At 59.6% G+C, this 24787-nt stretch overlaps 2 protein-coding genes and 1 pseudogene across 11 annotated transcripts in view; all 3 read left to right on the forward strand.

The window, feature by feature from the left end:
* The window catches only part of GPATCH8 (G-patch domain containing 8), a 28692-nt gene extending 17533 nt beyond the window's left edge, over window positions 1-11159 (forward strand). For 9 of the 10 annotated variants that reach the window (XM_085523544.1, XM_015885460.3, XM_085523545.1 and 6 more), the window contains 2 exons: window positions 5738-5868; window positions 6492-11159. In XM_085523544.1, the coding sequence (XP_085379670.1) occupies window positions 5738-5868; window positions 6492-10158 (3798 nt within the window). In that variant the 3' untranslated portion in view covers window positions 10159-11159. Of the gene's footprint in view, window positions 1-1271; window positions 1309-4595; window positions 4646-5737; window positions 5869-6491 lie in introns of all 10 variants that reach the window. The other variant, XM_085523547.1, reaches the window with a different exon arrangement.
* Window positions 11160-11622: 463 nt separating this feature from the next.
* Window positions 11623-24787, forward strand: part of LOC107325000 (integrin alpha-IIb) — a 33746-nt gene continuing 20581 nt past the window's right edge. Inside the window, 18 exon segments of the mRNA XM_085523762.1 lie at window positions 11623-11847; window positions 12018-12145; window positions 12873-12970; window positions 13815-13980; window positions 14059-14108; window positions 15992-16037; window positions 17427-17555; window positions 17644-17691; window positions 17796-17839; window positions 18660-18719; window positions 18814-18866; window positions 19625-19833; window positions 20765-20938; window positions 21027-21072; window positions 21140-21244; window positions 22724-22779; window positions 23191-23339; window positions 24636-24755. Of these exon segments, the coding sequence (XP_085379888.1) occupies window positions 11699-11847; window positions 12018-12145; window positions 12873-12970; window positions 13815-13980; window positions 14059-14108; window positions 15992-16037; window positions 17427-17555; window positions 17644-17691; window positions 17796-17839; window positions 18660-18719; window positions 18814-18866; window positions 19625-19833; window positions 20765-20938; window positions 21027-21072; window positions 21140-21244; window positions 22724-22779; window positions 23191-23339; window positions 24636-24755 (1830 nt within the window). The 5' untranslated portion in view covers window positions 11623-11698.
* On the forward strand, window positions 21330-22184 carry LOC146757275 (uncharacterized; annotated as a pseudogene).

Here is a 24787-nt window from a genome sequence, read left to right on the forward strand (position 1 = left end):
TGCTTTAACAGCAGCACGGCTTTGGAGTCTGGTCATCTGCTGCATTTCAGAGCGTTGGGAGACCAGGAAATGAGGGATGGATGAAAAGGGGGAGAGTCCAAAGTCTGTGAAGTTGTGTTCTGAATCTGCAGCGCTGCCTGCTGCCCCCAGCTGGGATGAAGCACAGCAGAGCTCACTGTGCTGCAGTGGGTAACAGGGGTCTGTGTTGGCCTCGTCCCTTTGGCCACATGGAGCAGGGTGTGATCTCACAGCAGGGAGCTGCACTGTGCTCAGATGGGGGTAACAGTGCTCAGAGGAAACGTGGTGCTCCTGGTGACAGGTGTGAGCACTGTGATGGTTGGAGCATTGATGGTTGGAGCATTGATGGTTGGAGCATTGATGGTTGGAACATCGATGGTTGGAGCATTGATGGTTGGAGCATTGATGGTTGGAGCACTGATGGTTGGAGCACTGATGGTTGGAGCATTGATGGTTGGAGCATTGATGGTTGGAGCATTGATGGTTGGAGCAGTGATGGTTGGAGCACTGATGGTTGGAGCATTGATGGTTGGAGCACTGATGGTTGGAGCATTGATGGCTGCTGGAGGAGTTGCTGGATCTGACCAAATGGAAGCGAAGCAGCAGCTTTAAAATGGGAGTGTAGCATTACAGGGCGTGGATTTGTAACGTGGATCTGGTGGTTCCAAATAGATTCAGCTGGGGCTGTTAACAGATGTCCAGCAGGGTGATGTGTGTGAGCTGCGATGTGCTGTGCTCTGGTCATGGCCTGCTCCTGCTTAACGGGGTGGGAGATTATGGGGTTGGTATGAGGTGAAGGAGGAGAAACAAACTGTCCCTCGGTGGTGTAGGAGGTTCAGGTGTGTCTGTGTGATGGCAGCACCCCAGTCACTGTGTTATGGAGGGGCCTGCAGGCTGGGGGGGTCAGCTGGACCTGCGGGGAGGTGGGCGCCATGGGGATCCCATAGGTCACCCAGTGTTCCTTCCTAGTTGTGCAGGGATTAAACAAAGAGAAGATGCTGCTTTGCTCATGGAAAGGGCTTGTCCAGCTCCTGGTGGCGCTGTGCTGTGTCTGGACGCAGCAGCACCCAGAGGTGAGGGAGGTGAATGGGCCGTAGTGGGGCTGTGCCACCCGCTGTGTGAGCTGGAGCCGCCCCTTCCTGGCACTGTGGGGCTGGGGGTGCTGCTCAGCAATGTCCCGCTGCCCCACAGACAGCTCTGCCCCCACATCCCCGTCTTCCCCCCAGTTATAAAGATGCTGTCTTGTATTCCAGGAAAGAACTCGGGATTATTGCGAAACAGGGACCATAGGTAAGTGAGTCCTGATCCCTGTGGGTTCGTTTGGACCAACCTCCGTTGCTCCCACACCGAGCAGTGCTGGGGAGCTGCTGCTCCTCTGCTTCCCAACACGCTGCTCTGGGGGCACTGGGTGCTGCCTGAGCCCCCTCTGCACCACGGCTGGGTCTGAAAAGCAGCAATCGGAGGGAAAAGGGGCAGAGGGGCAAAGGGAAGGAACTGCGAGGTGACCCCACAGCTGTGGGAGTCTCTCCTGCTGCTGCTGCTGTTGGGGTCTTTGTCTGTAGGATCCATTTCTGGTGCTGAGAGCTGTAGGGAAGCAGCGCTGTGCTGCCAGCACCGTCACCGGCAGAGTGAGTTCTGCTTTGTGCAGAGCTTTGTGAGCACTCACAGGGGCAGGAGCTGGGAGCACCTGCACCAAACCTGGTGTCCAGGACAGCAGCAGTGTCTGCTCACAGCATGGGCCACGTGTCAGCATCGTGGGGCTGAATGAGGGCTGTGGAGTCTTAGCAGGGAAGAAGTGGCATAAAGCCCCAGCTCCCTGCTGCTTCCTCTGCTGCTTCCTCTGCTCCTCTCACTTGGTTTGTGACTGTGCAAACACCCATGGCCAGGAGTGAGCCGTGCTTGTGTTTGCACTGTGTGAAGGTACCAGGCAGAGGTTGCCATCACTGGGGCTTGTGCTGCAGTTCCCTCCCAGAAGCAGCAAAGAGTGAGGGGTATGGGGTGAGAAATGCCTTTATGTAGTGAGGGGTATGGAGTGGGAAATGCTTTTATTTAATGAGGGATATGGAGTGAGAAGTGCTTTCCTTTAGTGATGTTGGCAGAGGTGTGGAGGAGTGATGCTGTGCTGGCTGTGCTGCCCTGTGAGCTGCTCCCACTGCAGCCTGCACTGACAGCTCAAGGCAGCTCAGCAGGGTGGGCTGCAGCTCTGAGCAGTGCAGGAGCACAAGGAGCGGCTTTATTCCCTCTGCACTCCATCCTCTTACACAGTCTCCTTTCCTTTCCACCTGTTGCTGAGATGAACTGTTGGCTGTTGGGCCTGAACCTGCAAAGTGATGTGCATTGAGCAGTGACGCCGCTGTGATAGCAGCCCAGCAGCAAGCTGTGGTGTGTGCTCAGCCCTTCCCTGTTTCTGCCCCTTTACACCCATGATACCCCTGCAGTGCTGTGTGAGCTGGGGAGGAGCTGCATGGTCACAGCGCTGTGTGCAGCACAGCCCAGCCCAGCAGCACCACATCCACACTGAGAGCTGAGCAGCCGCAGGTCAGAGCCTGCTCCTTTCAGCTCAGCTGTTCTCCTGGTGAGACCTGGGCTCCTGGGAGATTCATTGCAGAGGAGGCTGGAAGTGCTGTTTTTAAAAGCAGCCAAGGGCTCGGGGTGGCAGAGCTGTGCCCAGTGCCGCGCTGTGTCCATGGGCTCCTCAGCTGAAGCAGCTGCAGCGTGTCCTGCTGTGCTCAGCCACACTCTGTGCCTCAGAGCCAGTCTGCCTCCTCAGGGACGTGGTGCCTTCCAGGAGAGATGGCTCTGCTCCTCAAACCCTGCAGCAGCACCAGGGGGTGCATTGGGGTGGATAGGAGAGGGCAGCCCTGACGTATTGGGGGTGGTTAGAAACACAGCCCTGATGCATTGGGGTGGTTAGAAACACAGCCCTGATGCACTGGGGGCGGTTAGAAACACAGCCCTGATGCTGCTGAAGGGACAGGAGTGCTGAGTGCTGCTGAGCACAGGGTGTGATGCTCCATGGCGCAGGGCTCTGCTCTGCAGGCAGCACTGCAATGCTGTGCCGCGGTGCTGGTCCTGGATGGGGCTGTGGGTGAAGGGCAGCACATGGTGCGATCCCAGGAGTGATGGGATCTGGGGGATGAGAACAGTGAACGCTCAGCCCGGATTAGGGGGAGTTTCTTGAGGGTCAGTCTGTGTTAAATGCGGTTTAGCTGCATGCGTTCCTCCATGTTCTCCCTGCTGTAAGGCTGCACCTGCTGCTCCTCTGGCTGCATCAGGGACAGCAGTGGGCATGGCTGCAGTTAACAGCTCTGCTGCTCCTTGCACTGAGTCGCTGCTTCCAGGTACGCGCTGGGAGCAGTCAGTGAAGGAACGAGACATTCCTTGTTCCATCTGTTCCACGGGTGCTGTCCCATGGAGGCAATGCAGTGCAGTGCAGCTGTTGAGATTCTGCATCTCCACGTTGCCCAGCGAGGTCCTTGTGCCCCCTGCTGCAGTGCAGGTCCCAGCTCAGCGTGGTGCAGCCGGGCATGCTGTGTCCGTGCAGCGCAGTGAGAAATGCTCAGTGCTGCGTGCAGCGCAGCAGGCTCCTGTCTGCAGTCACATGGCAGCGAGCTGCTGCCTCGTGCTTTGTGCTGGGAGCTGCAGCTGGAGGGCAGTGCTCGGTGCCAGTCCTGCTCGGAGAGAGGTCAGCACCCCCTGCCCGCAGCCTGTCTGCAGCACAGCATTGCTCAGCTCATGGTCTGCAGCACAGCACTGCTCAGCTCATTGCAGCACAGCATTGCTCAGCTCATTGCAGCACAGCATTGCTCAGTTCATTGTCTGCAGCACAGCACTGCTCAGCTAATCCTGTCTGCAGCACAGCACTGCTCAGTTCATTGCAGCACAGCATTGCTTAGCTCATGGTCTGTAGCGCAGCACTGCTCAGCTCATTGCAGCACAGCACTGCTCAGCTCATCCTGTCTGCAGCACAGCATTGCTTAGCTCATTGTCTGCAGCACAGCACTGCTCAGTTCATTCTGCAGCACAGCACTGCTCAGCTCATTGCAGCACAGCACTGCTCAGTTCATTGCAGCACAGCACTGCTCAGCTAATCCTGTCTGCAGCACAGCACTGCTCAGTTCATTGCAGCACAGCACTGCTCAGTTCATTCTGCAGCACAGCACTGCTCAGTTCATTCTGCAGCACAGCACTGCTCAGCTAATCCTGTCTGCAGCACAGCACTGCTCAGCTCATTGCAGCACAGCACTGCTCAGCTCATTGTCTGCAGCACAGCACTGCTCAGTTCATTGCAGCACAGCACTGCTCAGCCCATTCCTCTGCAAGGAATCCACCACCCCACACCCTGCAGACCCTGCAGCCCTCGCTCTGTCACTGGGTGGGATCATTTTGTGTGTGTGTGTGTGTGTGTGTATATACACCCCATGTATCAGCCCCATGGCTGTGCTGCCTGGCTCCCGCTCGTAGCTTGCAGCCATTGCACCAGCAGCTCCCTCATAACACTTGCTTCCTGTTTCTTCTCTCTTCCACCCTCGTTATATCTTCACTTTCTTTTTCTCTTTGTGACGGGACACTGTCAGACGATGTATTGAAAGCAAACCCTTCTAATTTCGGAACCCAGATCACACGAGTGAGTTCCTTTCGGCCGCTGTCTGTAGCTGTTTTCTTTGTCTGTCCTTCCCTCTGGTTTTGGTGAAGCTCAGCCATGTTTAGTGACTGCAATTAGGTGAGAGAATCCTCTGTCTTGTCCAATATCCCCTTTTCACAAAGCAATGTTCTCTTTACATTGGCCTTGCTAATTCCCAGGGCTGGCACACTGGGTTCGCCAGCTCCGTCCTGCTCTGATGCTGTTGGTCTTTGAGACCCTTTGTGAAATAGCTGACAGGTGGGAAACATCAACACTTATACATGGTGAAATTGGGCCTTTTGAGAGATCGTACACAGAAACCCTGAACAGAACAGAGGGGATCTGAGTGCTTAGGGTGGCAGGTGTCTTTCTTGGCAGCTTTCTTTATGTTCTGAATAGTGCCCAGCTTGGGAGCTGTTGCCCACGTTGGAGGCAGAGCAGCGGCCTCCTCTGTCCCACTGCTTCCAACCAGGACCTGCTTCAATTGTTCAGTTGCTGTTAAAATGGTGCAGCCGGGTCCCCTCCGTGATGGCTGACGTTCCTTGGCTCTGGGTTCCTTGTTGGGGGTCTCAGGGGCTCGTAGTGTTCCTGCCCCGCAGCCCTGGCATTGACCTGCAGCCTTTGTTTCCCTGATGACCTGGGAGCTGCAGCCCGGAGCACGGGGCGCTGTTTGTGCTGTGTTGGATTGTTTCTTTGCTCACTGGGATCACTTGCATGGGGTTTTTGGCACCTTCTCCAATGTAACCTGTACATTGCTTTTGTATGACGTAACACCCGGGTGATTTCCACACCAGCTCCCTCTCCGTCCCCCACCCGTGCGCTGTTCGTGCTCTACGTTTGCAGCCCTTTCTTTTTATTATCGCTTCTGTTTTTTTCCCTTCCAGAATTTGCTTGTTGCTTTGAAAGCAGCTGCTCTGTGCCATTAAGGAGAGCAGGTTGTGCTGGCTGGGAGCACGTGGGCAGGCATGAAGCCGTAGCCCAGCTGACCGGCTGCTGCTCTCCTCTCCTCTCTGCTGCTGGGGCGGCATCGTGCCCGGTGCCGTGTTGGGGGCTGATATTGTTCCTCTAATCCCTGCCCGCTTTCTTTTGTCCCAGAGGTTGAAGGATCTCAAGCAAAGGGAGTTTGCTCGTAACGTCTCCTCGAGGTCACGGAAGGATGAGAGGAAGCAGGAGAGGGCCCTGCGGCGCCTGCACGAGCTGGCTGAGCAGCGGAGGCAGCCGGAGTGGTGAGTGGGGCTGTCCTGCTTGGGCTGCTCTGAGTGATGGAGAGCTGAGGTTCAGCGCTGTGCTGAGCTACTGGCAGGAGGGAATGTGCTGAGTTTTTGCTCCTTTGTGTTACCCAGCAGCCATTATTGCCTGCTGTCGTGTGATGGTGTCAAAGCATTCAGATGAGTGTATGGCATGGGAGTACCTGGGAGAGGTGAAGTGTGACTTTGGATGTACGAGGACAGGCTGAGAGAGGTGGGGCTGTTCAACCTGGAGAAGTGAAGGCTCTGGGGAGACCTTACAGCCCTTCCAGGACCCAAAGGGAGCCTGCAGGAAAGCTGGGGAGGGACTTTTTAGAAGGGCATGTAGAGACAGGACCAGGGGAAATTACTTTAAAGTGGGTGAGTGTGGGTTTAGACCAGATATTAGAAAGAAGTTCTTAACTGTGAGGGCGGTGCAACACTGGAACATGTTGCCCTGTGAGGTGTGTGGGTGCCCCCTGGAAGCACTGAAGGTTGGATGGGGCTGTGAGCAACTTGGTGTAGAGGCAGGTGGGTCCATAGCAGGGGGTTGGAACCAGGTGATCTTAAGGGTCCCTTGAGCCCAAACATGCAGCCATCAACATTTTCTCTTGTTCCCGCAGCGCTCCGGGAAGCGGCCCCATGTTCAGAACCACCACCGTGGCTGTGGATGAGGAAGGTGGGGACGACGACGACGCTGCGGCCAACAGCAGCTCGTTCACCCCGTCGTGGGGTGCAGGAGGGGAGATGGGCACAGACAGGGGCTTCCTAAATGTGGGGCAGGTTGGTGGCAGCGCCGTGCCAGGCCAGGCACCGCTGCAGGCAGCACAAGCCGTCAGCTTTGGCATGAAGGGTGCACTGGGAACCCCGCTGCAGAAGATCGGTGTGTCCTTCTCCTTTGCCAAGAAGACTCCAGTGAAGCTGGAGACCATCGCGTCGGTGTTCAAGGACCACGTGGATGAATCGAGTTCTGCCGATGGAGCAAAAGCTGATGAGAAAGGGTCCTCGGATGGAGGGGGGCTGCAGAAAGCCGGAGAGGGAGAAAGCACCAACAGCTCGGATGGCAAGGGAGAGGATGACGACCACGACAAGGACAGTGGGTCTCTGGCCACCACGCTGTCTAAGCTGAAAAAGATGCGGCGAGAGGACGGGCCGACGGCAGTTGAACCAGAATATTACCATTATATCCCCCCGGCCCACTGCAAAGTAAAGCCCAACTTCCAGTTCCTGCTCTTCATGAAGTCCACAGAACAAACGGAAGCTGAAAACGTGAACAAAAAAAATGCAAATGAAATGAGAAAGGGAAATTCCCCCAAACCCAAACCCAGCAAACATGCAGAGAAGGCGGCTGAGAGCGCAGTGCAGCCCAAGGAGCAGAGCGCACCTGAAAGCAGTGTGCAACAGGGCAAGGCAGAGCAGAAGGAAGAGATAGAGGATGTGAGTGCACAGGAGAACAAGGACCTGGCAGAGAGCAGCCTGCCTGAGCCAGGAGTGCCCGGCGATGCCGCCCAGCCTGCCCCGAGCTGTAGGGATGTCCCAGAGGGGCCCAGGCCGCCCCCGGGGCCCTTCATTCCGGTTCTGAGTAAGGACGAGAGCACCACTCTGCAGTGGCCTTCGGAGCTGATGATATTTACCAAGGCAGAGCCGTCTGTTTCCTACAGCTGCAATCCTCTGTACTTTGATTTCAAGCTCTCCCGCAACAAAGATGCCAAAGGGAAAGGGGCTGAGAAGTGCAAGGATACAGGTGGGATGTGCAGGGAGAACATCCAGAGCGCAGAGCTCGGGGAGGGGAGCAAAGCCAAGGAGCCCGACAGCGTAACCGACAGCTCCGGGGGAGCAGAGAGCAGATCGATGTGCCAGGGCCGGCAGGAGGGCAGCCTGCAGGACAGGGACGAGGAGGAGGGTGAAGGTGATGAGAGCGGGAGGAGTGGGAGCGGCCGGGGTAAAACCGGGAAATCCCACAAACACAAAAAGAAAAAGAAGCACAAAAAGTCCAGCAGACACAAACGGAAACACAAGGAGGAGCCCGAGGAGAAGAGCCGCAGAACTGACATGGGAGAGGAGAAACCCAGGAAGAGGAGGCGGCACCGGCACAAAAAGGTGAAGTCTTCCCTTTGTAGCGAGTCGGGGCGGGCGCTGCGGGCTGAGCTGCCCGAGGACTGTGGCCATGGCCCAAAGAAGCAGCAGCGCAGCTCGCAGGACTCGCAGCGGAAATCACTGTCGGCAGAGGAGGGCAGCAGCAGCGGCAGGAAGGACGACAGCGGCGCCTCGTGCCCCGAGCGCGGCCCCAAGAAGCGCAGGGCTGCACGACGCCGCTGCCTACAGCGCCGCAGCCGCAGGAGCAGCGCGGACGAGGAGGACAGTGACGAGGGCTCTGGGGGGAAGCGCTCGCGGGACAGCGACGACTACGGGTCGGGCAGCGAGCGCTCGCGGAGCCGCTCTGCATCGGGGCGCGGGCACTCGTCGCGGCGATCATACTCCAGCAGCTCTGATGCCTCGAGTGAGCGCAGCCGCTACAGCCGCCGCAGGAGCTACAGCGACAGCTACAGCGACTACAGCCAACGGTCACGGTGCTCCAAGCGCTCACAGGACTCGGAGGATGATTCTGACTACAACAGGTCGAAGCGACGCAAGTACTCGTCATCGGAAGATTACAGCTCCAGTAGGAGCCGCTCCAGGAGCCGCAGCAGGAGATCGAGGACGCGCAGCCGGGGCCGCACACGGAGCAGCAGCTGCAGCCGCAGCCGCAGCAAGAGGAGGAGCCGCAGCATGACGGGGCGCAGCTGGAAGCGCAGCCGCAGCTACAGCCGCGGGCGCAGCACCAGGAGCCACTCGCAGCGCTCGGTGTCCAGGAAGGGCTCGAGGGGCCACGACAGCCCCGAGGAGAGGAGGTCAGGCAGGAGGGACTTCATCAGGTCCAAGATCTACCGCTCCCAGTCGCCGCATTACTTCCGAGCAGTGCGGGGCGAAGGGGCCGTGAAGAAGGAGGATGGCAAAGCGGAGGAGAGCAGGGGGTCCCAGAACAGCAGCTCGGGCACCAGCCGCACATCGGAGGGGGACTGCAGCCCCGAGGAGAGGAACTCGGTTACCGCCAAACTGCTGCTGGAGAAGGTGCAGTCCCGCAAGGTGGAGAAGAAGCCCTGTGTCACTGATGAGGTGCTGCCGGGGGCCGGCAAGGTGGGCATCAAGCTGAAGGACCCCCCGCAGGGCTACTTCGGCCCCAAGCTGCCGCCTTCCCTGGGCAACAAACCCGTGCTGCCCTTAATCGGGAAACTGCCGACGGTGCGGAAACCCAATGCCAGGAGGTACGAGGAGAGCGCGGAGCGCGGCGAGGAGCTGTCGGACTCGGACGGGGTGGAGGACGCGGTGCCGGGTGGGCAACCATTGCCGGGGGACCCGACCGTGGAGGAGCCAAAGCGGGAGGAGGAGCTGCCCGCTGTGCCCATGGAGGCGCCGGCGCTGCCCGAGTGCTTTGGCTCCGGGGACCTGGTGCTGCCGCACGCCTTCCTGGCTGCCCCGGGTGATGCTGAAGCACTGGAGCCCATGGATGGCAGCGGGCAGCCCGTGCCCGTGGAGGCTGCCATGATGCCGCTGGTCCCCGACGTGGAGCACTTCCCCGGGTACGTGCCGCAGGGCGCCGAGCCCGGCATGGAGGGGGAGCGCGACGGCGGGGAGGACTCATCGCTGGCACCGCTGGAGAGTCAGCCCATCACCTTCACACCCGAGGAGATGGAGAAGTACAGCAAGCTGCAGCAGGCGGCGCAGCAGCACATCCAGCAGCAGCTCCTGGCCAAGCAGGTCAAGGCTTTCCCCGCGTCGGCCGCTCTGGCCCCGGCGGCTCCTGCCCTGCAGCCCATACACATCCCGCAGCCCGCGGCCGCCTCGGCCACGTCCATCACCACGGTGCAGCACGCCATCCTGCAGCACCACGCCGCCGCTGCTGCCGCTGCCATCGGCATCCACCCACACCCCCACCCGCAGCCCCTGGCCCAGGTGCACCACATCCCGCAGCCCCACCTGGCGCCCATCTCCCTGTCCCACCTCACCCACTCCATCATCCCGGGTCACCCCGCCACCTTCCTCACCAGCCACCCCATCCACATCATCCCGGCCTCCGCCATCCATCCCGCTCCCTTCACCTTCCACCCCGTTCCCCATGCTCTCTACCCGACGCTCCTCGCCCCACGTCCCGCTGCCGCCGCCGCCGCCACCGCGCTGCACCTGCACCCCCTGCTGCACCCCATCTTCTCAGGGCAGGACCTGCAGCACCCCCCGAGTCACGGCACATGAAGGGCGGCCGTGGGGGGAACGGTGTCTGTTGTGCTCGGGGTGAAGCTGAGCAGGTGGAAGCTGAGGATGGGATTCACGTTCACCTCGAGCAGCCAAAGAAACACGGAGGGGTCGCACGTGTGGGGCGCTGTGACGGGACCGACAATGGGACGTTGTGGGACCCCCATGGGCTCAATGCATCGACTGGTGGCACCCCCAGAGGCCTCTGATGGGGCAGTGTTCAGTGGGCTCCAGTGGGACGCTGCAGTGGGACCTGTCTCCAATTGGGCTCTGGGGGGTCCCTAGAGGACATGGAATGGGCTCCAGTGGGACACCGGGTGGCTCCTGCGGTGGGCTGTGAGATGACATCGGGTTGGACCCCAGGGGGACCCCAATGGGCTCCAGTTGGACTTCAGTGGGACACCCAGTGAGCTCCAATGGGACTCCACTGGGATCCAATGGGACATCCAATGGGACTTCATGGGCTTCAGTGGGACCCCACTGGGATGTCCAATGGGCTGCAGTGAGGTTCCCTATAGGTCCCCAGTGGGACATGGATGGGTCCCCAATGGGACATGGATGGGTCCCCAATGGGACATGGGTGGGTTCCCAATGGACATGGGTGGGTTCCCAATGGGGCCAGCAGTTCACCACACTCCTCCCGTATGACTCTGGGTCTCCACGACCCCCATGTGTTGGAGGGGCTCCTCCTGGGCGGGATCCGGCCCCATTGCTGCCATGGGGTGGGGGTGGCAGCAGGGCTCTGCTGTGCCCGGCCCCATTAATTTATAGGATATCTCTATTTTTGTTTAACGTACAGAATTGCACTGAGGGCGGATGGGGGGGGTATGGGGGGGGTCGGGGTGTTGGGGACCCACAGCTCGTTAACGTCCTGCTGCTTAATGAGCGCTGCCGGCCTGTATTTAACTGTGTCACATAAGAGAGATATAAATATATATATATGCTGTACAACTCCGGGGGGGGAGAGGGGGGGCTTTCTAATAAAGCGACGGTTTGTGGAACAGCAGCTGTGGGTCTGGGGGGGGGGATCTTTGGGGGGGGTCCTTGTGTGGAGAACTGCTGGGGGGAGGGGGGGGGAAGGTCCTGGAAGGGGGGAGGGAGGGAGAGATCTTTGGGGAGGGGGGGTCCTCCTTGTGAGAGCTGAGGGTGGGGGGGGGGTCCTGGAAGGGAGGGAGGGTGGGGGAGAGATCTCTGGGGGAGGGGGTCCTGGAATGGGGCAGACCTTGTTGAAGGGGGGGGGGGGGTCCTGGAAGGAGTGAGATCCTGGGGGGGGGCGGGATGTTTTGGGGGGGTCCTCCTTGGAGCTTGGAACTGCTGGTGGCTCTGGGTGCTGCGGGGAGGGGGGACGTTGTAGAGGGCGGGGATGGTGGGGATGGTGGTGTTGGTCAGCGCTTCCGTCTGGTCGCAGCGATAGCGCTGTGGGGCCGATGTGGGGCCGATGTGGGGCTGACGGGCGGATGTTCCCCCCGCTTCGCCCCGTCGGGTCGCTCCGTTCGCCGTGTCCGCGGGCACAGCCGGGCTCGGCGCCGTCGGGGCAGCGATGTGGGTCGCGCTGCTGCTGCTGCTGCTCCTGGGGGCGACGCTCGGGACCCCCGGACCTGAACTGCTGCACCCGCAGCCCGACACCTACCACGGCCCGAGAGGGAGCTACTTCGGATTCGCCATGGACTTCCATGAGGAGGGGGGAAGGTGGGGGGGGCGTGAGGGTGGGGGGCTGCGGGGATGGGATGGGGGGATATAGGGAGGGGATGGGGAGATATAGGGAGGGATGGGGGGCACGGAGGACGTGGGGGGTGATGGGGGTGATGGGAGGCGGCCGGGCCGAGTCGTGCCCCGCCCCCACCCGTTGCCCCCCGCAGGGTCAGCGTGGCCGTGGGCGCCCCACGCGCCAACACGTCGCAGCCCGTCCGTGAGCCCGGAGCCGTGTTCCTGTGCCGGTACCCGCCGGGACACGGCGCGTGTCGGGTGATGGAGTTCGACAGCGACGGTGGGCGGACAACACGGGGGGTCACTGCGTGTCACTGCGTGTCATCACATGTCACTGCGTGTCACTGAGTGTCACTGCGTGTCACTGCATGTATGTCACTGTGTGTCACTGCGTGTCACTGCATGTCATCACATGTCACTGTGTGTCACTGCGTGTCACTGCGTGTATGTCACTGCATGTCACTGCGTGTCACTGCGTGTCATCACATGTCACTGCGTGTCACTGCGTGTCACTGCGTGTCACTGCATGTCATCACATGTCACTGTGTGTCATCACATGTCACTGCGTGTCATCCCATGTCACCCTATGCCATCCCATGTCACCTTATGTCAACCCCCATGTCACCCTGTGTCACCCTGTGTCACTCCATGTCAACCCCTGTGTCACTGCATGCCACCCCATGTCACCCTATGTCAACTCCTATACCACCCCATGCCACTCTATGCCACCCTATGCCACCCCATGTCACCCCACATCACCCTATGTCAACCCCTGTGTCGTCCCACATCACCCCACATCACCCCATCCCCACCGTCCCTGCACTGTGGTTCTGTCCCTGTGCCCCCCCATCCCACTGACACCACGGGTGGGAGTTGAGCCCCTTATCCCCCCCCCACCCCCCAACCCCCCCACTCTGACAGCGGGCTGTCCCCCCCCATTACCCCCATCACCCCTATTACCCCCCATCACCCCTATTACCCCCCATCACCCCCATCTCCCCCCGCAGGTGACCAGCATGAGCTCCATCCCGGGCTGGAGCTGCGGCTGCACAAAGCCGGGCAGTGGATGGGGGCGGCGCTGCTCAGCCGGGCCGGGACGCTGCTGGTGGGTGCTGGGGGGGGGAAGGTGGGCGCCCACCACCCCCATATAACCCCCATATCCCCCATATCCCCCCTATATCAACCCATATCCCTCCATATCTCCCCTACCCCCCCCATATCCCTCCTATATCATCCCATATATCCTCCCCATATCCCCCCTATCCCCCCATATCCTCTCTATATCAACCCATAACCCCCTATTCCCCCCATATCCCCCTATATCCCTCCATATCCCACCCTATCCCTCCCCATATTCCCCCATATCCCCTCTATATCACCCCATATACCCCTTTTCCCCCATACCCCTCCATTAACCCCCATATCCCCCCCATATTCCCCCATATCCCCTCTATATCAACCCATATCCCCCCTATATCCCCCTATATCACCCCATATTCCCCCGTATCCCCCCATATCCCCCATATTCCCCCGTATCCCCCCATATCCCCCATATTCCCCTGTATTCCCCCATATCCTCCCATGTCCTCTCTATATCTCCCCTTATCCCCCCCTATCCCCCTGATATCACGCCATATTCCCCCCTATTCTCCCTTATCCCCCCATATCCCCCCTATATCACCCCATATCCCCCCATATCCCCCCTATATCTCCCCTTATCCCCCCCTTTCCCTCACATCCCCCCATATCCCCCCTATATCACCCCATATCCCCCCATATCCCCTCTATATCCCCCCTATATCCCCCCCTATCCCTCCCTATCCCCCATATCCCCCATATATCCCCCCATATCACCCCATATCCCCCCTATATCCCCTCCTATCCCCCCCTATCCCCCATATATCCCCTCATATCCCCCCATACCCCCCATACCCCCCATATCCCCCCAGGCCTGTGCCCCATTGCAGCACTGGAACGCAGTTTCGGGTCCCGTGGAGTCGTTCCTGACCCCGGTGGGTTCGTGCTACGTGGGCAGCGCGGGGCTGCGGCGCCGGGCGTGGATCGCGCCGTGTCGCGATGTGCGAATGGCCGCCTCGTATCGCGACAGCCAGTACGGTGAGGGGGGGGGGGGGTTAATGGGGGGTTAATGGGGGGGGGCTCCACAGTGCGGGGCTGAGCTCCATGTGCCCGCAGTGCTCGATCAGCGCTACTGCCAGATCGGCTTCAGCGCCGCCGTCACCGCGGTGAGAGAGGGGGGGTCCGACGGGGGGGGACTGTGGGGGGGGGGGTCTTATTGGGGGGGTCTTATAGGAAGGGTCCTATGGGAGGGTCTCACTTGGGGGGTTCTATGGGGGGGGGTTCTATGGGAGGAGTCCTATAACTGGGGTCCTATGGGGGGGTCCTATGGGGGGGGTCTGTGGGGAGGGGTCTTATAGGAAGGGTCCTATGGGAGGGTCTCATTGGGGGGGCCCTATGGGGGGGGGTTCTATGGGAGGAGTCCTATAATTGGGGTCCTATGGGGGGGATCTTATTGGGGGGGTCTTATAGGAAGGGTCCTATGGGAGGGTCTTACTGGGGGGGTCCTATGGGGGGGGGTTCTATGAGAGGAGTCCTATAATTGGGGTCCTATGGGGGGGGTCCTCTGGGGGGGGTCTGTGGGGAGGAGTCTTATAGGAAGGGGTCCTATGGGAGGGTCTCACTGGGGGGGTCCTATGGGGGAACCTGAAGGGTCCTATGGGGGGTTAATTGGGGGGCTCTTATTGGGGGAGGTCCTATGGGGGCTCCTATGGGGAACCCTGATGGGGGTCCATGCGGGATCCTATGGGGGGAGGTCCGTGGGGGGGGGCTATGCAGGGTTCCTATGGGGGACCCTAAGGGGGGTCCTATGGGAGGTCCATGGAGGGGTTCGTTGTGGGGGTCTTATTTGGGGGGATCCTATATGGGGGGTCTTACGGGGGGGATCCTATGGGGGACCCTGATGGGGGTCCTATAGGGGGGCCCTATGGGGGGGTCCATGGTGTGGGCTCTTATGGGAGGGGGTCCGTGGCAGGTGGTTCCTATGGGGGGGATCCATGAGGGGTCCATGGGGGAGAACTATGGGGGGAATCTGTTGGGGAAGTCCTATGGGGGGGGTCTTATAGGGGACCCTGAGGGGGGCCCATGGGGGTCCATGGAGAGGTCCTATGGGGGTAGGTCCATGGGGGGGTCCATGGGGGTGGTCATATTGGGGGGGGTCCTATAGGGGGGTCCTACGGGGAGGTGTCCTATGGTTCCTATGGGGGACCCTGATGGGGGTCCTATGGGGGTCAATGGGGGGGTCCATAGGGGGGTGGTCCGTGGGGGGGTCTTATGTGGGACCCTGAAGGGGCTCCTATGGGAAGGACACAGGGGGGTGTCCTATATGGGGACATATAGGGGGGATCCATGGGGGATCCATGGGGGGTCCATGGGGGGGTCTTATGGGGGACCCTGAGGGGGGTCCTATGGAGGGGTCGGTGGGGGGGGTCTTATTGGGGGGGTCCTATAGGGGGGTCCTATGTGGGGGTCATGGCGGGGTTCTATAGGTGCTCTATGAGGGGCGTCCCCACATCTGTAGGGATGGGGGTGGGGCTGGGATGACCTGGGGGTGGTTAGTGGGATGTCCCTATGGGGCAATCCATGGGGAGGTTAATGGGATGTCCCTATGGGGTGCTCCATGGGGTGGTTAATGGGATGTCCCTATGGGGCAATCCATGGGGTGGTTAATGGGATGTCCCTATGGGGCAATCCATGGGGTGGTTAATGGGATGTCCCTATGGGGCAATCCATGGGGTGGTTAATGGGATGTCCCTATGGGGCAATCCATGGGGTGGTTAATGGGATGTCCCTATGGGGCAATCCATGGGGTGGTTAATGGGATGTCCCTATGGGGCAATCCATGGGGTGGTTAATGGGATGTCCCTATGGGGTGCTCCATGGGGTGGTTAATGGGATGTCCCTATGGGGCAATCCATGGGGCGGTTAATGGGATGTCCCTATGGGGCAATCCATGGGGTGGCTGTGGGGGTTTCTCTCTGGGTGCTCCATGGTGGTTTGGGACACCGCTATGGGGCGGCTGTGGGGCAGCCCGGCTCACATCTCCCCACAGGACGGCACGGTGGCGCTGGGTGCTCCGGGGGGGTATTACTTCAGGGGTGAGTGCAGCAGCAGTGTGACAGCAGGGGGATAATGGGGGCAAGGGGGGGTGATGGGGGGCAGAGGGGGCAAGGGGGGACACAGCGGGTGTCAGTGGGTGTCAATGGATGTCAACGGGTCTCAATGAATGTCAGTGGATGTCAATGAATGTGAATGAGTGTGAATGGGTGTGAATGGGTGTCAGTGGGTGTCAGTGGGTGTCAGTGGGTGTCAATGGGTCTCAATGGGTGTCAATGGGTGTCAATGGATGTCAATGGATGTCAATGGATGTCAATGGATGTCAGTGGGTCTCAATGGGTGTCAGTGGGTGTCAATGGGTGTCAATGGATGTCAGTGGATGTCAATGGGTGTCAATGGGTGTCAATGGATGTCAGTGGGTGTCAGTGGGTGTCAATGGATGTCAATGAATGTCAATGGATGTCAATGGGTGTCAGTGGGTGTCAATGAATGTCGGTGAATGTCAGTGGGTGTCAATGGGTGTCAATGAATGTCAGTGGGTGTCAATGGGTGTCAATGAATGTCAATGGGTGTCAGTGGGTGTCAGTGGGTGTCAATGGGTGTCAATGGATGTCAATGGGTGTCAATGGGTGTCAATGAATGTCAATGGGTGTCAGTGGGTGTCAATGGGTGTCAATGGGTGTCAATGGGTGTCAGCGAATGTCAATGGGTGTCAATGGGTGTCAATGGATGTCAATGGATGTCAATGGATGTCAATGGGTCTCAATGAATGTCAATGGATGTCAATGGATGTCAATGGGTGTCAATGGGTCTCAATGGATGTCAATGGATGTCAATGGGTGTCAATGGATGTCAATGGGTGTCAATGGGTGTCAATGGGTCTCAATGGATGTCAATGGATGTCAATGGGTGTCAATGGGTGTCAGCGAATGTCAATGGGTGTCAATGGATGTCAATGGGTGTCAATGGGTGTCAATGGATGTCAATGGGTGTCAATGGGTGTCAATGGATGTCAATGGATGTCAATGGGTGTCAATGGGTGTCAGCGAATGTCAATGGGTGTCAATGGATGTCAATGGGTGTCAATGGGTGTCAATGGATGTCAATGGGTGTCAATGGATGTCAATGGGTGTCAGTGGGTGTCAGTGGATGTCAATGGGTGTCAGTGGATGTCAATGGATGTCAATGGGTGTCAATGGGTGTCAATGGGTGTCAATGGGTGTCAATGGATGTCAGTGGATGTCAATGGGTGTCAATGGGTGTCAATGGATGTCAATGGATGTCAATGGATGTCAATGGGTGTCAATGGATGTCAATGGATGTCAATGAGTGTCAATGGGTGTCAATGGGTGTCAATGGATGTCAGTGGGTGTCAATGGGTCTCAATGGGTGTCCCTGTGTCCCTGTGTCCCTGTGTCCCTGCCCCCCAGGTCTGCTGTACGTGGTTGACCTCGATTCCATCCTGTCCCGTTTCCCCAACGTTTCCCTGCTCTGGGCTCACAGTCCGGGTCGCCCCACAGCGGAGCAGCCAGACCCACAGTTCTACGACGCGTATCGGGGTGAGCAGCCCGGCCCCACAGCGACGGGGCGGCACTTGGGGGGCAGCACTTGTGGGGCAGAGGGCTCATGGTGCCCGTGTCCCCATAGGTTACTCTGTGGCCGTGGGAGAGTTCGACGACAACCCCAAAACCAAAGGTTTGGTGCCCGTGTTCCCCCCCAGCCCCACGTTCCTGCCGTGTGACCCACGGCCCCGTCTGCCCCATAACCCCGTGGGTGCTCAGGGCCGTCCCGCCCCACAGAATTCGTGGTGGGGGTCCCCAATAAGAGCAACACGCTGGGAGAGGTGAGCGGGCGCTGTGGGGCCGGGGGGTGTCCTGCAATGGGGCTGGGGGTGTCCTGCAATGGGGCTGGGGGTGTCCTGCAGTGGGGATGAGGGGTGTCCTGCAATGGGGTTGGGGGTGTCCTGCAGTGGGGCTGGGGGTGTCCTGCAGTGGGGCTGGGGGGTGTCCTGCAATGGGGCTGGGGGTGTCCTGATGTGGGGCTGGGGGTGTCCTGCAGTGGGGCTGGGAGGTGTCCTACAATGGGGCTGGGGGTGTCCTGCAGTGGGGCTGGGGGTGTCCTGCAATGGGGCTGGGGGTGTCCTGATGTGGGGCTGGGGGTGTCCTGCAGTGGGGCTGGGAGGTGTCCTACAATGGGGCTGGGGGTGTCCTGCAGTGGGGCTGGGGGTGTCCTGCAATGGGGCTGGGGGTGTCCTGCAGTGGGGATGGGGGTGTCCTGCAGTGGGGCTGGGGGTGTCCTGCAATAGGGCTGGGGGTGTCTTACAATGGGGCTGGGGGTGTCCTGCAGTGGGGCTGGGGGGTGTCCTGCAATGGGGTTGGGGGTGTCCTGATGTGGGGCTGGGGGTGTCCTGCAATGGGGCTGGGGGTGTCCTGCTGTGGGGATGGGGGTGTCCTGCAGTGGGGCTGGGGGTGCCCTGCAATAGGGCTGGGGGTGTCCTGCAATGGGGCTGGGGGTGTCCTGCAGTGGGGATGGGGGTATCCTGCAGTGGGGCTGGGGGTGCCCTGCAATAGGGCTGGGGGTGTCCTGCAATGGGGCTGGGGGTGTCCTGCAATGGGGCTGGTTGCCCCATGGGGACATCAGGGACCGACGCCGCTATGGGGCAGGTGGAGATCTTCAGTGCGGGGCTGTCACTGCGCCGGCTGCACGGCATCCCCGGTGAGCAGGTACTGCCCCACATGTGCTGCCCCACAGCGCCCCATCAGCCCCACTGAGCACACGGTGCCACCCCCGCCCCATTGACAACCCCCCCCCCCACAGGTGGCCTCCTACTTCGGGCACACGGTGGCTGTGACCGACATCAACGGGGATGGGTGAGGATCAATGTGTGGGGCAGCACCCACAGCCTGATGAGCCCAGAGGGGGGTTGTGGGGCCTTGGATGTGGGGTTATGGGGTTATGGGTTATGGGGCCTTGGATGTATGGGGTTATGGGGCTGTGTGGTTATGGGGCAGTGCAGTTATGGGGTGGTGCAGTTATGGGGTGGAGCAGTTATGGGGCGGTGCGGTTATGAGGCAGTGCAGTTATGGGGCATTGGATGTATGGGGTTATGGGGCTGTGAGGTTTTGGGGCCTTGGATATGGGGTTATGGGGCAGTGCAGTTATGGGGCAGTGCGGTTGTGGGGCTGTGCAGTTATGGGGCAGTGCAGTTATGGGGCCTTGGATGTATGGGGTTATGGGGCTGTGAGGTTTGGGGGCTTGGGTGTATGGGGTTATGGGGCTGTGTGGTTATGGGGCAGTGCAGTTATGGGGCGATGTGGTTATGGGGCCTTGGATGTATGGGGTTGTAGGGCCTTGGATGTGGGGTTATGGGGCTGTAGAGTTATGGGGCCTTGGATGTGGGGTTATGGGGCTGTAGAGTTATGGGGCCTTGGATGTATGTGGTTATGGGGCGGTGCGGTTATGGGGCCTTAGATGTATGGGGTTATGGGGCAGTGTGGTTATGGGGCCTTGGATGTATGTGGTTATGGGGCTGTGCAGTTATGGGGTGGTGCAGTTATGGGGCCTTGGATGTATGTGGTTATGGGGCTGTGTGGTTATGGGGCCTTGGATGTATGTGGTTATGGGGCAGGAGGGACGACGTCCTGGTGGGGGCTCCGCTGTTCGTGGAGCGCCGCTCGGCCGGGAAGCAGCGCGAGGTGGGGCGGCTCTACGTCTACATGGGCGGCTCCGGGCGGTGGTGGCAGCGCCCCCTGCAGGTGGTGACGGGAACTGAACCCTATGGGCGGTTCGCCGCCGCCATCGCCCCGATGGGGGATTTGGACGGGGACGGATGTGGAGGTAACGGCCCCATAGACCCCATAGACCCCATAGACCCCATAGGTCCCATAGATCCCATAGATCCCATAGACCCCATAGACCCCATAGATCCCATAGACCCCATAGGTCCCATAGACCCCATAGACCACATAGACCCCATAGATCCCATAGATCCCATAGATCCCATAGACCCCATAGACCCCATAGACACCATAGACCCCATAGATCCCATAGACCCCATAGACCCCATAGATCCCATAGACCCCATAGATCCCATAGACCCCATAGACCCCATAGATCCCATAGACCCCATAGATCCCATAGACCCCATAGATCCTGTGGAGCTGCATCACCCCCCTGTGCCACCCCACAGCCCCTCATTATCCCCTCCCAGTGCCACCCCATTACCCCTCATCCCACCCCATTGTCACCCCATTGCCTCCTGACCCATAAGCTTGTCACCCCATAGAGCCCCAATGTCCCCTTCCATTCGCTGCTCTGGCATCCCATTGCCCCCTATTGCCCCTACCAGTGTGACCCACCCCAACACCCCAACACCCCATAACCGCATCACCCTATAACCCCATCACCCCATAACCCCTTAGCCCCATCACCTCAATGCCCCATAGCCTCATCACCCCATAACCCCATCACTCCATAACCCCATCATCACCCCATCACCCTATTACCCCATCACCCCATAACCTCATCACTGTATCACCCCATAACTCCATAACCTCATCACCCTATGACCCCATAACCCCATCATCACCCCATCATGCCCATAACCCCATAGCCCCGTAACCCTATAACCCCATCACCCCATCGTCACCCTACAACCCCCTCACCCTATAACCCCATAGCCCCATAACCCTATAACCCCATAACCCCCTCACCCCATAACCCCAGCTCTGCATCACCCTATAACCCCATCACCCCATTCTCCCCCCAGACGTTGCTGTTGGGGTCCCGTTTGGGGGCAGTGGGTCGGTTCTGATCTTCCTGGGCCGTGGCTCCGGTCTGACCCCGATCCCATCCCAGCGGCTGCTCAGCCCCTTCCCTGGTCCGGCCGCGTTCGGTTTCTCACTTCGGGCCGGTTCCGACATTGACGGTAACGGGCACCCAGGTACCGGACCCACATACAGGACCGCGGCCGAGCCGCCCCACTGCGACCCGGTTCGGCCGCCCCTCCGACCCCACTGTGTGCCCCATAGATCTGCTGGTCGGAGCCTACGGGGTGTCCAAGCTGGCCGTGTACCGGTGGGTGCCGCTATGGGGTGGGGTTGGCGCTGCCCCATAGCGATGGGGCTGACACAACGCCATGTAGGACGAGGCCCGTTGTGATGGTCCGGGCGCAGCTCAACGTCCCCACAGCGATGGACCCACAAGTGACAGAGTGCAGCCTGAACGGGACCCACAGCAGGGTGACGTGGTGAGGGGGACAGCTATGGGGTCAGCAATATGGGGTCAGCAATATGGGGTGAGCAATATGGGGTCAGTGCTATGGGGTCAGTGCTATGGGGTCAGCAATATGGGGTCAGCAATATGGGGTCAGCAGTATGGGGTCAGTGCTATGGGGACAGTGCTATGGGGTCAGCAATATGGGGTCAGCAGTATGGGGTCAGCAGTATGGGGTCAGTGCTATGGGGTCAGTGCTATGGGGACAGTGTTATGGGGTCAGCAGTATGGGGTCAGTGCTATGGGGTCAGCAATATGCAGTCAGCAATATGGGGTCAGCAATATGGGGTCAGTGCCATGGGGTCAGTGCTATGGGGACAGTGTTATGGGGTCACTGCTATGGGGTCAGCAATATGGGGTCAGTGCTATGGGGACAGTGCTATGGGGACAGTGCTATGGGGTCACTGCTATGGGGTCACTGCTATGGGGCAGCACTATGGGGGCACAGCTATGGGGACAACACTATAGGGGCAGTGATATGGGGTTAGTGCTATGGGGACACTGCTATGGGGACAGTGCTATGGGGTCAGTGCTATGGGGTCAGCGCTATGGGGACAGTGCTATGGGGTCAGTGCTATGGGGCAGCACTATGGGGACAGAAGTATGGGGTCACCTCTATGGGGATGGCACTATGGGGTCAGTGCTATGGGGTCAGAACTATGGGGACAGAGTTATGGGGTCACTGCTATGGGGATGGCACTATGGGGACAGTGCTATGGGGTCACTGTTATAGGGACAGCACTATGGGGACACGCTATGGGGTCAGCTCTATAGGAACACCACAATAGGGACACCACTATGGGGCACCATTGGGGCACCATCTTGGGGACGCTGACATGGGGACACTATGGGGACACCGTGGAGACACCGTGGGGACATGGATATGAGGGGACATCACCACTGGGGCTCTCTATGGGGACACCATGGGGACAGTGTGGGGACATGGGGACACCCCTATGGGGACACTGGGAAACCACAGGGACATGGGGATGGGGACCCCACTTGAGGACATGGAGACACTATAGGGACATGGGGGCCCCCTTTGGGGACATGGGGACACTGTGGGGACATGGGGAGCCCCTATGGGGATATAGGACACTATAGGGACATGGGGACCCCCTTTAGGAACATGGAGACCCCACCTTTGGGTACATGGGGACACAATGGGGACATGGGGACACTGTGGGTACATGGGACCCCCTTTATCCCCCTTTGTCCCCCTTTATCCCCCTTTGTCCCCCTTTATCCCCCTTTGTCCCCCTTTGTCCCCCTTTATCCCCCTTTGTCCCCCTTTATCCCCCTTTGTCCCCCTTTGTCCCCCTTTATCCCCCTTTGTCCCCCTTTGTCCCCCTTTATCCCCCTTTGTCCCCCTTTATCCCCCTTTGTCCCCCTTTATCCCCCTTTGTCCCCCTTTATCCCCCTTTATCCCCCTTTGTCCCCCTTTATCCCGCAGTTTCCCGGTGCAGTTCTGTGTCTCGGTGTCGGGACGTCGCATCCCCGAGAACGTCAGTGAGTGCGGGGACATGGGGGGGTCCGATGGGGGGGGGTCACGATGAGCTGCCCCTATGGGGGGTCACTATGTGGGGAGCCCTATGGGGGTCACTATGGGGTGTCCCTATGGGGGTCACTATGGGGGGTCAGTATGGGGGTCACTATGGGGGGTCACTATGGGGTGTCCCTATGGGAGGGTCACTATGGGGGGGTCTCGATTGGGGTAGGCTCCCTATGCAGGGGCTCCTATGGGGGGGGTTCACTATGGGGTGTCCTTATTGGGGTGTCCCTATGGGGGGGTCACTGTGGGTGGGGTCCTTCTGGGGGGGGATCACTATGGGATGTGCCCTATGGAGGATCCCTAAGGAGGGTCCCTATGGGGCAGCCCATGTCCCCCCTCCATGTCCCCTCTGTCCCCTCTGTCCCCAGCGCTGCGGGCTGAGCTGCTGTTGGACCGGCGGAAGCAGCGCGGGCCCCGCCGGGTTCTGCTGGTTCGGAACCGCCGGGCGGAATGGGAGCAACGGGTGGAGCTGAGAGCGAGCGAACCGGAGTGTGAGCGGATGGAGGCGTATCTCAGGGTATGGGGGAACGGGTATGGGGGGAAATGGATATAGGGTGGGGACATTGAGTGTGGGGTGGGGACGTTGGATATAGGGTGGGGATATCGGGTATGGGGTGGTCACATTGAGTATGGGGTGGGGACACCAGGTGTGGGGTGGGGATATTGGATATGGCATGGGGACATCAAATATGGGGTGGTGACATCAGGTTTGGGGTGGGGACATTGAGGATGGGATGGGGAAGCTGGATGTGGGGTGGCGGCATTGGATATGGGGTGGTGACATTGGCTATGGGGTGGGGATATTGAGTGTGGGGTGGGGATATTGGCTATGGGGTGGGGATGCTGGCTGTGGGGTGGTGACATTGAGTGTGAGATGGTGACGTTGGATATGGGGTGGGGACATCGGGTATGGGGTGTTGACATTGGATATGGGGTGGGGATTCTGGGTGTCGGATGGGGACATTGGGTGTGGGGTGGGAACATCAGATATGGGGTGGGGACATTGAGTATGGGGTGGGGACACTGGCTGTGGGGTAGTGACAATGAGTGTGAGATGGTGATGTTGGATATGGGGTGGTGACATTGGGTATGGGATGGGGACATCAGGTTTGGGATGGTGACATGGGGTGTGAGACAGTGACAGTGAGTACGGGGTGGGGACATTATGGGGTGGTGACATTAAATATGGGGTGGTGACACTGGGTATGGGATGGGGATGCTGGGTTTAGGATGGTGGCGCTGGACATGGGGCAGTGACATTGAGTGTGAGATGGTGGCACTGGGTATGGGGTGGTGACACTGGTTGTGGGGTGAGGACATCAGATATGGGGTGGTGACACTGGGTATGGGATGGTGGCATCGCATGTGGGATGGTGACATCGGGTTTGAGACCATGACGCTGCCTACGTGGCGGTGACATCAGCTATGGGGTGATGACATCAGCTATGGGACGGTGATGTCAGCTATGGGGCGGTGACATCATCTATGGGGTGGTGATGTCATCTATGGGGTGGTGACATCATCTATGGGGCGGTGATGTCATCTATGGGGTGATGACGTCAGCTATGGGGTGGTGACATCATCTATGGGGTGGTGATGTCATCTATGGGGTGGTGATGTCATCTATGGGGTGGTGATGTCATCTATGGGGTGGTGATGTCACCTATGGGGTGATGACGTCAGCTATGGGGTGATGACATCATCTATGGGGCAGTGATGTCATCTATGGGGCAGTGATGTCATCTATGGGGTGGTGACATCATCTATGGGGCAGTGACCCCCTGTGCTCCGTGCCCCCTCGCGGTGCCCGCAGGATCCCAGTGATTTCATGGACAAGTTGAGCCCCATCGTCACCAGCCTCAGCCTGGAGCTGCAGCCCCCTCCCCACGGGCTGGGGGCGGTGCTCTATGGGGACACACACGTGCAGGCGCAGGTGGGTTGGGGGGCAGCGGGTCCATGCGGTGA

Source organism: Coturnix japonica, chromosome 24 (genome assembly GCF_054131305.1).
Source record: "Coturnix japonica strain WE chromosome 24, WE-NBRP24, whole genome shotgun sequence".
NCBI classification, from domain to species: domain Eukaryota; kingdom Metazoa; phylum Chordata; class Aves; order Galliformes; family Phasianidae; genus Coturnix; species Coturnix japonica.